This window comes from Mercenaria mercenaria, chromosome 6, assembly GCF_021730395.1.
Source record: "Mercenaria mercenaria strain notata chromosome 6, MADL_Memer_1, whole genome shotgun sequence".
In the NCBI taxonomy this organism is placed as follows: Eukaryota; Metazoa; Mollusca; class Bivalvia; order Venerida; family Veneridae; genus Mercenaria; species Mercenaria mercenaria.
In genome coordinates this window covers 73449253-73462685 of record NC_069366.1, presented here as the reverse complement: position 1 = coordinate 73462685, position 13433 = coordinate 73449253, and the positions used below count along the sequence as shown (strand labels likewise).

Sequence of the window (13433 nt, the reverse complement as noted above, 5' to 3'; positions counted from 1 at the left end):
GGGAGAATTTAAGTTAATTAAAATGAAAGTTATACAACTATGTAACGTGCAAATGAACATAAAATTTAACAGTCATTCTCTGTAATGACTTAACCAGCTATATAGGGGGTTTGGCAGGCATGACCTTCAATTTTCCTAAAAATTTGCATATTGTCATTATTTGATGCGTACTATATCAATCTACTTCTTTTTTAGAGATACGTGCTTCTGTTGCCATGGTAACCAACAGGTACATTCTATGCTAGGATTCCAGCATATTTTTGGCAAGAAATCCCACTTTTTAACCCTTGTTTATTTTTAGGAACAAACAGAAAAAAAATGAAAATGGGATTATTGTGTTAAAATACATTGTTTTAAAAGAAAAAATGACCAGTCTGTATATAAATTAAACAGTTGTGATTGTCAAGCGTACACTCAGAACTGTGTGGTGGTCATTGTATATGAAAAACATTGATTTTGCGTAATCTTTAACTAACTGCTGTTATTTCCTGCGGACACATTGGGAACAAAAAGCCTTGGTCTATGAAAGGATAATACTTGTTGTTACAGAATATGAAATAAAAGTTCTGGGAATCTACTTCCAAAATGTTGTACCATGGAAAACAAAATGTGCATATTTTCAATTTTCAAAAAATTAAATAATGTTTAGTCAAGACCATAACTTTGACATGCATGGAGCAATCTTGTTTATATTTGGCAGGAATTTAACATCAGTGAGACAAAGTTTCATGCACAAATCCCAGGTTCCAATCTCAAAGGTCAAGGTCACAGTTGGAGGTCAAAGGTCATATCAGATCTTGTATGGCCCATAACTTTGGAATGTGTTGAGAAATCTTCTTTAAATTTGGCATGAATGTTTAACTCAATGAGATGGAGTGTCTAGTGCAAATCCCAGGTTCCTATTTTAAAGGTCAAGGTCACAGTTAGGGGTCAAAGGTCGTTTTAGAGCTTGTCCAGGCCACAACTTTGATAAGTAAGTAGCGATCTTTTTTATCTTTGGCAAAAATGTTCATCTCTGTAAGACAAAGTTTTGTGTGCAAACCTCAAGTCCCTATCTCTAAGGTCAAGGTCATACTTGGGGGGTCAAGGGTTATTTTAGAGCTTCTCCAGGCTTTTACTTTGCTATGCATAAAGCAATCTTTCTTTTATTTGGCATAAATGAGTGATAGACCTTGAGCCGACATGGCTTACTTATGAGTTCTGGATGAGGTGACCATTTGACCGAAGTTTAATGAAAACTCTTCAAGGGTTAATGAGATTCAGAGCTCAAACCTTTGACCTTGAGTTGTAACCTTGACCTTGAGCAGACATGGCTGACCAGTGAGTTTTGCACATTTTCTTCATGAGGTGATTATTTGATCCAAGTTTCATGAAAACCCTTCTCAGGGTTTAGGAGATACAGACCGGACACAAAATGGAAGGTCAAACCACTGACCTCGAGTTTGTGACCCCTTCATGAGCAGAACAATGGTTTGAACTACAACCCTGTAATAATAGTAATTTGTGTTGTTTCAAACGTATAGCGCAAAGCTACAATGAATACCATTTTAGCTGCAACTAACCACGAACTAAGTGAGCAGTGGAATTTACAATGGAGCAGCATCAAAGGCTACGATATGTGCTCTATACTATATTGTCACACATACTGCCCTTTAAAACTACCTTAGGGACACTGATTCAATTGCGTGTTTATGAAAAACGTTGTTTATGCATCAAGATAAAAAAAAAACACTTTAACACAACTGAAGGAGATTGGAAATAACTTTTTCATAAATTTTACTTCAATCATATTTCCGAGTTTTAACGTTTAAATAATTATGTTTGATAACACGTGCTCGTAATCAATAACAACAATGAATCTGACGCGCTATTCTCTATAACACAGCGACTTTCTAAAACAAGAGGACCATGATGGTCCTGAATCGCTCACCTGTCTCCACATGACCCAATTTTCATGAAGATCCATTGAAAAATATGGCTTCTAGAGAGATCACAAGGTTTTTCTATTATCTGACCTAATGACCTAGTTTTTTAAGGCACATGACCCAGTTCTGATCTTGACCTAGAAATTTTCAAGGTGAACATTCTCACCAATTTTCATAAAGATCTCATGAAGAGTATGGCCTCTAGAGAGGTCACAAGGTTTTTCTATTTTTATACCTACTGACCTAATTTTGGCAACATGTGACCCAGTTTCAAATTTTATCTAGATATCATCAAGGTGAACATTCAGACAAATTTTCATGAAGATCCGTTGAAAAATATGGCCTCTAGAGTGGTCAAAAGGTTTTTCTATATTTAGACCTACTGACCTAGTTTTTGACCACAGTTGACCCAGTTTCGAACTTGACCTAGATATCATCAAGATGAATATTCAGACCAACTTCCATACAGATCCCATGAAAAATATGGCCTCTAGAGAGGTCACAAGGTTTTTTTATTATTTGACCTACTGACCTAGTTTTTGATGGCATGTAACCCAGTTTCGAACTTGACCTAGATGTCATCAAGGTGAACATTCTGACCAATTTTACTGAAGATCCATTGAAAAGTATGGTCTCTAGAGAGGTCACAAGATTTTTCTATTTTTAGACCTACTGACCTAGTTTTTGACTGCAGTTGACCCAGTTTCAAACCTGACCTAGATATCATCAAGATGAACATTCAGACCAACTATCATACATATCCCATGAAAAATATGGCCTCTAGAGAGGTCACAAGGTTTTTTCATTATTTGACCTACTGACCTACTTTTTGAAAACACGTGACCCACTTTCGAACTTGACCTAGATATAATCAAGGTGAACATTCTGACCAATTTTTATGAAGATCTATTCATAAGTATGGCCTCTACAGAGGTCATAAGGTTTTTCTATTTTTAGACCTACTGACCTAGTTTTTGACCGCACGTGACCCAGTTTCGAACTTGACCTAGATATCATCAAGATGAACATTCAGACTAACTTTCATACAGATCCCATGAAAAATATGGCCTTTAGAGAGGTCACAAGGTTTTTCTATTATTTGACCTACTGACCTAGTTTTTGAAGGCACGTGACCCAGTTTCGAACTTGACCTAGATATCATCAAGGTGAACATTCTGACCAATTTTCATGAAGATCTTGTGAAATATATGGCCTCTAGAGAGGTCACAAGGTTTTTCTATTTTTAGACCTACTGACCTAGTTTTTGACTGTACGTGACCCAGTTTCGAACTTGACCTAGATATCATCAAGCTGAACATTCTGACCAATTTTCATAAAGATCCCATGAAAAATGTGACCTCTAGAGTGGTCACAAGCAAAAGTTTACGCACGCACGGACGGACTAACGCACGGACGGACGACGGACGCTGCGTGATCACAAAAGCTCACCTTGTCACTTTGTGACAGGTGAGCTAAAAAATTAAAAAAGATCAGTTATGCTAGATGGATACTCATTTCTATGAACGTAACACGAGTAAGTTAAAACTCACTTAGTGCAAGTATCTCAAGCAACGGTATCATTTTTATGAGTTTACACCCACACATAGCATAAATTTAGCGGCACCCACACATAGCATGTTTTTATTTATTTAAAAAACGAGAGGAATACGCTATATTTCTTAACGATCATTTTGCAACTGTCAAACAAGGTAAAATTACATTCTCGGTTCCATTTGCCCTGTCGCTGAACGCATTTTTAAGAGTTTTATAAACGATTTTAACAGAATGCTCCCACACATAGCACGTCGGCAATCTGACTGAAATATGTGCGGTTGCACTTTTCGACAAAAATACGAATTTATTCTTCTCAGACTGATGGGCCGTGATTGTATCTTTCTTATGGCCGGGCCCTCATCTTTATTTGAATAAAATTGGTGCAGGATTAAGAAAGTTATCATGAAAAATGTTCCTTGAATCGACGACTGTTTATGTTTTTATACCCACACATAGCCATAAAAGTCACGTGGTATAGGCACCGTGTTTAAAGATGAAAGGTACTTAGCAAAGGGTTCTGGGGGTCCATCCATTTAGAGTTTTACTTGCTATATGAGAAGTAGCTGGGGTTTCAGACCACTATAACAGAAAGAAATCCCCAGCTTCTGACCATTTATGAAAACCCCACTTTTGGTATCTGTTTTCTACAAGTAACTTCAAACTATGTGATACAGGACATAGGTGAAGGAGGAATGATTTCATACAGTCTACAAATTATCTTCTGTCAAATCATTACGGAGAATACACATCACACCCAGGTATCAACTTCACAAGCCTTCAAGTGTGCTCTTCTTATTGAATGAACAGGGGTGAACGTACCACTGCTGTATTGTCTTAAGAGTGTAATCATGCTGTCCTTCATATTTTCAGTTAAGGACGTATGCTAGAATTTGGTGCGAAAATTTTCCCAATAACAGAATTTCTTCAAACTTTGGATATTGAAGGACAATCATCTAAGAAACAAAAAAATGCAATAAAAATCATAGGTCACCAGTATCAAAAAAAGAGTTATCTGCCCTTGAAAACGTCATTTTTGGATACCAGTGACCTATGATTTTTATTGCATTTTTTGGTTTCTTAGATGATTGTCCTTTAATATCCAAAGTTTAAAGAAATTCTGTTATTGGGAAAATTTTCGCCCATCTGATATATAGGGGATTCTAGCATACACCTTTAATAAACAGTGTTATATCCACATGAATGTGGAAAAATCTATATATAGTAAGAAATTAAGTTCAAAATCATTTGGCAGACATTCAGAAAAGCTTGCAACAACTTACAATACACTTTTTTTCAAACTATTGAAACTGGGAAAGACTGGTTAAATTCTACTTAAACTTAACAAGAAGACAAACATACCTTAAAATCTGTGTTGTTTATATGTTCAAACACTAAAGCTGGTGTTCTTGACTGAAATGCAAAAAAAAATATTAAAGAAAAGAAAAATTTCGAAGCATCAAAATCAAGAACTCGCTTCAGTCATACAATGTGAACCTCGTATGAACAGAATGCTGTATCAAATTTTATGATAATGGCAGCTACTAAACATTGTCTTGTCCCTGAACAGTGGAAAATGTAAAATGTTCAGTCTGGTATTAGCTAGCCTAGTAACTGGACATTTCTTCAATTGAAGCGACGGGCATATCTGAACAATAAAGTTGCTTTCATTTTTTATTACCATAGATACCCATGTATAATGCGCACCCCTGATTTTAGCCCAAAATCCTGGAAAAAAATGTTTTTTGGTCAATTTTGAAGTGGTTGGAAAGCGAAGTAGAATTAACATTGACACCGGTAATAAATTTTACCTCCGCAGCGGACAGCAGCATTGGTCTCGCGGTACTATCGATTTCTGTTTTCTCAAAAATAAAACCAGTAAAACATTGTTATATTTTTGTTCTTTTTTAATTAAATATTTTGAATAAATAGAATGCAACTGTTTCAATATTTCAGAAAGGTATCTTTCAAAATGACATGAGCTTCTCAATTCAAACTGATAACAAAAGGTGTGATAGTCTTATTGTTACAATCAAAAGGCCAGTAATTACCAGCAATTAGCGTATCACCTAGTGTCAATTTGTTGTTCACAGTTTGATCTTGGTTAAAGATAATACTCAATCTCTAACTAGTATCATAATTTTTGTGATTTTTAAATATATCTTTCATCAAAATATTTTTTAATTTATATGAAATTAATTTTGTTTGAAAGAAAAATAAACCACTCTATCTTAACGGACGACAATCTTAGATTTTTAGTGGTGACAGTGAGTGCGGAGAGCAGTTTCCCTTTACCAAAATGGCGAAAATCGGACACAGAACTTGTTTTGAAGTTGGAAAATCCTCTATACCTGTGTATAATGCGCACCCACTATTCAGAGGGTGGGGGGTGTAAAAAAACTGCGCTTTATACGTGGGTATTTACTGTAAATTATAAAAGCCTGGCTTAAAACTGTCTGATAAACTTCTGTGTGTGTGTGTTGGGGTTGAACATCTTTTTACACAAGTGTTCCATCATATAAGCGGGCGCTCTACCACAAGGATACTGAGGTGTCCACAGATTATATGTAAACAAAAAGGAAAAATTGGTTACAAAATCTACTGACTCACCACAGGGTCTTTGACTATTGCTAGCAGTGCTATAACATTTGTTCCACCTCGTAGATTCTCTAATATTTTAATCTCTCTTTTGATCTTCTTCTTCTTCACAGGCTGGAAGATACATTCAATTATTACAGTTGAGGTAGTGAACCCATTACAAGAATACCATCATTTGGACAATACTTAATCAAATGGAAACTGCTGTCAGACTATTTACACCTATATACTAATCGACTAAATTCTAGAAAACTCAAACTCTTCCAAAGTAATTTGCTTACATAATTCATCTCATACAAACTTATTTATAAAACAAAGCCAACATGTGTTGACAAAACATCTGTTTTGTGTTTGCTCTGTTATCAAGTATGTACTGAACATCGGGTAAGTTTTAGAAAACTTCATAGATCTGTTAAAATTACTGCTAAACCTTTAGTAAAATTAGTAACAACAATGAGATGGCACTTACTTTGAGAATTTTGATGACACATTTTTCATTATTTGTAACGTTGATTGCCTCAAACACCTCACTGTACTTTCCTCTTCCAAGCTTCCTCACTATCTGGTAGTCATCTTGTTGCCTGAAACAGACAATAAATACATACAAGTTGTTGTGTCTGTTATATGCCAGTTTTTCTACAGAAAAAAGCTACTCCAGAGTATATAGAAATTTAGAAAATATGATACAGTTACATACCAGCTGTTAATGCTTAACAATCAGTTACTTCTTTTGTTTTTGTTGGGTTTAATGTCGCACCGACACTATTAAGGTCATATGGCCCCTTAGACCACACAAACCACAATGTTGTCAACTGTTCTCCACCCACTATCTTGGCATGTGAAATTGAAAGTCAGACTTCCGGAAAGTCGTCGGTCCGATGGACATGACCGGAAAATTTTGATGCAGTCCGGGGTTTCTTAATCCGGATGCGGTCCGACTGACCGGCATTTATTGTACCCCGAGAACCGCAACATCTCGGACAACATATCAAAATGGCGTCACTAACATAATTATGCCGGGGCAGAACCGGGAAAGAAATGTAAATTAAAGCCTAACAATCGTAGTGAAAGGAAACAAATGTACGAAAATAAGAGAGCTGACCAAACATTTAACGAGAAATGTACTAAAAAATCACCCCTGGCTTGTATATGATGGAGAAAAGCAATGCATGCGGTACACTGACATTTTCTTCGGTCCGGCATATTTTTTTCGGTCCGGCAGATTTTTAGGCATTGCTGGACCAAATGTCCTGCCATTTTTTTCAACTTTCCTGAAGTCTGAAAGTGAGTCCATTGCCAACGGTGTTGGCTGCTCAAAATAAAAAAAACAACAAGCAAATTCGATGAATTGGTATCCCCCGCCGAAAGGGTTTGTGGTTAGGAACGGCAAAACAGTATATCCGGCAAAAAGTTAAGGATGTTACTAAGAGGCAAATACTTCCATTAGTCAAAATCAATTTAACAGAAAATGAATGCTATTTTTTGGTTGGGGGGGGGGGGGGAAAGGGGGGCAGCGGGGGTGACAGGGGGGGGGGGGGTACATAACATATGTTGATTATAAATATTGATGGAAAATTAAAAAGGGGGGGGGGGGGGGGGATGCATGCTTGGGGGGGGGGCATGACTGGGTGGAGGAGTGAGGTGGGGGAATGGTACAACTTTGCATGTTGAAAAATATTCATGGAAGGTTTGAAAAAAAAGGGAATGAACAATTATCTAGAGCTTTTTTGTGGTGGGGGACGGAGACGGGGTGTGACCAAGGCAAGGTGGTGACTAGGTGTGGGTACACAACTTCACACGACGTTTATAATAAATGTTCATGGAAAAGAATGAGACATTTAATGAAATTCTACCAATTGGTTGGTTTGTCATGTTTGTTATGTACAAATCTGTAGATTTTTAAACGATTAAGGGCAATAACTCTAAGGCAAATTGACCAATTAAAAAAAAAATGACAGACATCATCAAAGTATGTTGGTTCATATTTATTTCAAGTTTCATGAAATTCTACCAGCTTTTTACTGAGAAATTGCTGCCGACGTGGATTTTTCTTTAAATCAAGGGCAATAAATCTAAGGACCAATTGACCAATCAAAAAAAACTTGACGGGCATCATCACAGTGTGTTGGTGCATGTTTATTTCAAGTTTTATGAAATTCTACAAGATAGTTACTGAGTAATGGCTGCGGACGGACATTTTTGGGCATTTTTCATTAAATCAAGGGCAATAACTCTAAAGGAAATTGACCAATCAAAAAAAAACTTGACGGGCATCATCGCAGTATGTTGGTTCATGTTTATTTTAAGTTTCATGAATTTCTACCTGCTAGTTACCGAGATATGGCTGTGGACGGACGGACGGACGGACGGACATGACGGACGGACGCCATTTCAATACCCCCCTCCCGATTTCATCGTCAGGGGATAAAAATCCACTGTGCACTAATTGTCTTCAAAACTGAAAATGCGTCACAAAATCAAACTGCAAAGGGTGCAGAAAATTCATGTTAAGAGAAAAGTGACTCCAAATTCCACGAGAGTTGATTTGAGGGTGTCAATGGTTGGACTACAAGAAGTCTTTTCAATTGTAGTAATGTTACTGATTTATAAATTTCAATGACATATGGTCAAAATTTGTTGTCCCAAAGATTTTGAAAATGTCCTTATATTTTTCATACCATGGGGACATTTGTCCCCACCATTTTTTATCTTCGGCAGAACACTGCATGACATTGTGCTTGGTCACTTAAATGGGCATTAAGTGTGTAGGTGGTCGGGTAGTTCAATAACATTAAACTTGCATAGGGCGCCTTTTAATATTTGGACGTTCAACATGTCCCTGTGTCATGATCGAATGTCAGCCATTTGCATAGCACAGATAACGACCTTATTTTATTGATGTGTAATGTAGGAAAAGTCTCAAACACGTGAAACTCTGGTTCACCGTTACTAAAACTGCACCACCAATCACTTCCCCGGCGCATTTCACAGAATCTTCTAGGTAATTTATTGAAATATCATGAACAATATAACACTGAATAAATATATAGAATCAATTATACATGCTTAGACGAAAACAAATACGTTTAGCCTACGACACTTGTAAAAAATCTGCGGCCATTATTTAACGCATTGGTACCGCCTAATGCATGTGGACTAGCCTGTTAATCTAGCTGCTTTGATATGACTTTACAATAAATTTAAGTAACTTTTAATTAAATTACAACCAATAAATGCTGATTACACCCATTGATTATAAACATATGCATACTACATAGACAATACGTTAGTAACGGGCCACATTTTTTTTCAAATCCGAACGAGAGAATATTTTTTCGTCTAAAATTATTCTTAAAATTAAAGAAGATTTGACAAATTCATGTTGTGTTGCGTAAGTGAATGGATGTAAATTTCATTTTCAAAGTGCTGACTGATCTTCAATATCTTCAGTAACACCAGGTATGTTCAATCACAGGAGCCTGAAATTCTATCCAAAAGCCATGAAATGTCTGTATATGAAAAAAGACCCCCCTTCTATATAATAACAAGAGGACCATGATGGTCCTGAATCGCTCACCTATCCCCACATGACCCAGTGTTGAACTGAGTATGACATCGTTATTTCTATTATTTGACATAGTGACCTAGTTTTTGAGCACATGTGACCTAGATATCATCAAGATGAAAATTCTGACCAATTTTCATGAAGATCCATTGAAAAATATGACCTCTAGGGAGGTCACAAGGTTTTTCTATTATTTGACCTAATGACCTAGTTTTTGAAGGCAAGTGACCTACTTTTGAACTTGACCTAGATATCATCAAGATGAACATTCTCACCAATTTTCATGAAATATCTCATGAAAAATATGGCCTCTAGAGAGGTCACAAGGTTTTTCTATTTTTAGATCTACTGACCTAGTTTTTGAATGCACGTGACCCAGTTTCAAACTTAACCTAGATATCATCAAGCTGAACATTCTGACCAATTTTCATGAAGATCCATTGAGAAATATGGCCTCTAGAGACGTCACAAGGTTTTTCTATTTTTAGACCTACTGACCTAGTTTTTGACCGCACCTGACCCAGTTTCGAATCTGACCTAGATATCATCAAGATGAACATTCTGATCAATTTTCATGAAGATCTCTTGAAAAATATGGCCTCTAGAGAGGTCACAGGGTTTTTCTATTTTTAGATCTACTGACCTAGTTATTGACCGCACGTGACCCAGTTTCGATCTAGACCTAAATATCATCAAGGTGAACATTCTCACCAATTTTCATAAAGATCCCATGACAAATATTGCCTCTAGAGAGGTCACAAAGTTTTTCTATTTTCAGACCTACTGACCTAGTTTTTGAATGCACGTGACCCAGTTTCAAACTTAACCTAGATATCATCAAGGTGAACATTCTGACCAATTTTCATGAAGATCCATTGAGAAATATGGCCTCTAGAGAGGTCACAAGGTTTTTCTATTTTTAGATCTACTGACCTAGTTTTTGATCCCATGTGACCCATTTTCGAACTTGACCTAGATATCATCAAGGTGAACATTCTCACCAATTTTCATGAAGATCCATTGAGAAATAAGGCCTCTAGAGAGGTCACAAGGTTTTTCTATTTTTAGATCTACTGACCTAGTTTTTGACCCCACGTGACCCAGTTTCGAACTTGACCTAGATATCATCAAGGTAAACACTCTGACCAATTTTCATTAAGATCTCATGAAAAATATGGCCTCTAGAGAGGTCACAAGGTTTTTCTATTTTTAGACCTACTGACCTAGTTTTTGACCGCATATGACCCAGTTTCGAACTTGACCTAGATATCATCAAGATGAACATTCTGACCAACTTTCATAAAGATCCCATGAAAAATGTGACCTCTAGAGTGGTCACAAGCAAAAGTTTACGCACGCACGGACGGACTAACGCACGGACGGACGACGGACGACGGACGCCACGCGATCACAAAAGCTCACCTTGTCACTTTGTGACAGGTGAGCTAAAAAACACCAGGAATGAAACGCATTCACACCCCACCCACCACGAGAAAACATGAAAATTTCAAAGTAAGCAGTGCGAGTGTTCTCGAGTTTCGTAATTATCTAAAGGCAACTAAAATGTATGCAGGACTGTGCTTACTGGTCGCTTAACCGTATTAACTAACACGAAATCAACGATTTCAACAACATTTCGTTCATCGTCCAAACCATTGCATGACGTCACACCTTCATGTATATTTCTGCGCCGGAGAGAATACAAAATAATTTTAAGAACCAGGTAAAAAATATCTGTATATGTCATGTTTTATTATAAATATTTCTTTCAATAAATATTACATCTCTGAATTTCTTTAACCATTAAATAAATAAAGAATTAGGCATATCATGTTGGAAAAAACCCATTATGGGAACTAACTCTAGCATTGACAAAAGAGGGGAAGTAACTCAACCATTGACGGAAGCAGCGCATAACAGAAAAAAAAGAATATCATGGCTGCTCAGCTACGCTTGGTGATACGGAATGAGTTTTCTGATATCAAATGTTAATTTTGTTGTAAATGACAAATGACATTGTTTACACGATACTGTTCTGTTCTGTTCCAAATTGTGTACGGATCGGACCGGATACTGGCATTTACACAAAAGCATTATTAATTTCGGTGCAGAAATATACATGAAGGTGTGACGTCACGCAATGGTTTGAACGATGAACAAAATGTTGTTGAAATCGTTGATTTCGTGTTAGTTAATACGGTGAAGCGACCAGTAAGCACAGTCCCGCATACATTTTAGTTGCCTTTAGATAATTACGAAACTCGAGAACACTCGCACTGCTTACTTTGAAATTTTTTATGTTTTCTCGTGGTGGGTGGGGTGTGAATGCGTTTCATTCCTGGTGATTTTTATTATATAGAAGTGGGGTCTTTTTTCATATACAGACTTTTCATGGCTTTTGGATAGAATTTCGGGCTCCTGTGGTTCAATGGATGTGTAAATTAGGTTTCTTTGTCCAATGCTGGTATTGAGAGCTATCGCTTTTAAGTCACTTCTACCGTGAACTTGTAAAACCTTCCGCATGAACTTTTGCGGAAAGCTCGAACGGGAAATTCATACTTTCGATAAAACGTCGGACTATATGAAATGTCAAAATCGCAAAATATTGAAGTCCGACGTTTATTTATAGAACTAGGTGGTCGGGTAGCTCAGTCGGTAGCACACTGGAACGGTATTCATGTCCTGGCATAGCTGCACATTTTTCTCACCATGTGACACCTGCTTAACTTACAAAGGGAAAGGAATTAAGTCCAACAACAGTGTTTTATCAGTTTACAACATCAAAAAAGGTTTTTACTTTGCTTTCTTACCCCCATTCTACAACATGTGACTCATAGTCCCAATATTCTCTTGGTCTGTTTTTGTTCACATCCGCATAAACTCGTGCTCTGCTGGGAGCTGGCATTTTCATAGGACGGTGTGTGCAGAATTTTCTGACAATGTAACTGAATCTCTTTATGACCTCACAATGTGCCTTCTTGTGTGTTTTGTCAAATAGAAAACTATTTGACTTTGATAGAACTGTTCTAATGAAAAAGTTACAGCCTCGTGTAGCCACAGTGAACACGTTTTTCGTGGCTCAGATCTCTCATGTTTTGTTTCCCCGGCTGCTGAAAGTGACGCTTTGACCATGTGACTGTACCAATTCTATGAGTTCAACTATTCAATATTACATTTATTTCATGGATTATGATTCAGTTCTAATGATTAGACTAAGTATTCGGCCCTTCAACATGAAATACACCGGTTTTTCTCGACTTCTTCAATCACATCGTTGCGAAAATTACCACAAAAATGGCCGACTTTCCGCAGAAATTACAACGAGGCTAATCGATACTGAATTACCGCCCTTAGTACACACTATCATGAAGGATAGTTCAAAATTGAGTAAGAAAGGATGGTTATTTACATTCTAAACCAAAGAAGTTTATTTTTATAGCTCTTTGATTTAACTGATGCTAGATTAAAGATAAAACAGACCTTAACAATAGCCTAGCTTTATGCATATAATATATATTTATCATATATAATTTAAATTATTGTAAGTAATATTTTTATTCTTTGAAAATAGCTTTTAAAGGACAAGGAAAGCCTGACAATAAGACAATATGAAAGCCATACTCTCTCAAGCCTTTCAAAACGCTGAAATAATTTTTAAAATCGAACCAACATTGAAAAAGATATGTCACTTTGAAATTTAATGTAATTACTGATCATGGATCGAGGCAGACATTTTGTGTGTTTATAAGGTCATTTACACACTGTTGAATTCTTTATTTAGCAAATAACCCTTT

At 36.7% G+C, this 13433-nt stretch overlaps 1 protein-coding gene across 1 annotated transcript; it reads right to left on the bottom strand.

Annotated features, from left to right (window-relative positions):
• Positions 1-4771: 4771 nt before the first annotated feature.
• Positions 4772-12972, bottom strand: LOC128557839 (uncharacterized). The gene is made up of 4 exons (XM_053546326.1): positions 12450-12972; positions 6544-6655; positions 6087-6188; positions 4772-4889 (listed from the first exon to the last, which is right to left on the bottom strand). The coding sequence occupies exons 1-4, from the start codon at positions 12548-12550 to the stop codon at positions 4818-4820; spliced, it is 387 nt and encodes a 128-aa protein (XP_053402301.1). The 5' UTR covers positions 12551-12972; the 3' UTR covers positions 4772-4817.
• Positions 12973-13433: the final 461 nt, after the last annotated feature.

Coding starts and splice junctions, on each gene's coding strand:
- LOC128557839 (XM_053546326.1), bottom strand. CDS start 12,550: ATGAAAATGCCAGCTCCCAGCAGAGCACGAGTTTATGCGGATGTGAAC. Junction 6,656..12,449: donor TCACATGTTGTAGAATGGGG/GTAAGAAAGCAA, acceptor TGTCTGTTTCAG/GCAACAAGATGACTACCAGA. Junction 4,890..6,086: donor CAATAGTCAAAGACCCTGTG/GTGAGTCAGTAG, acceptor TTTGCATTTCAG/TCAAGAACACCAGCTTTAGT.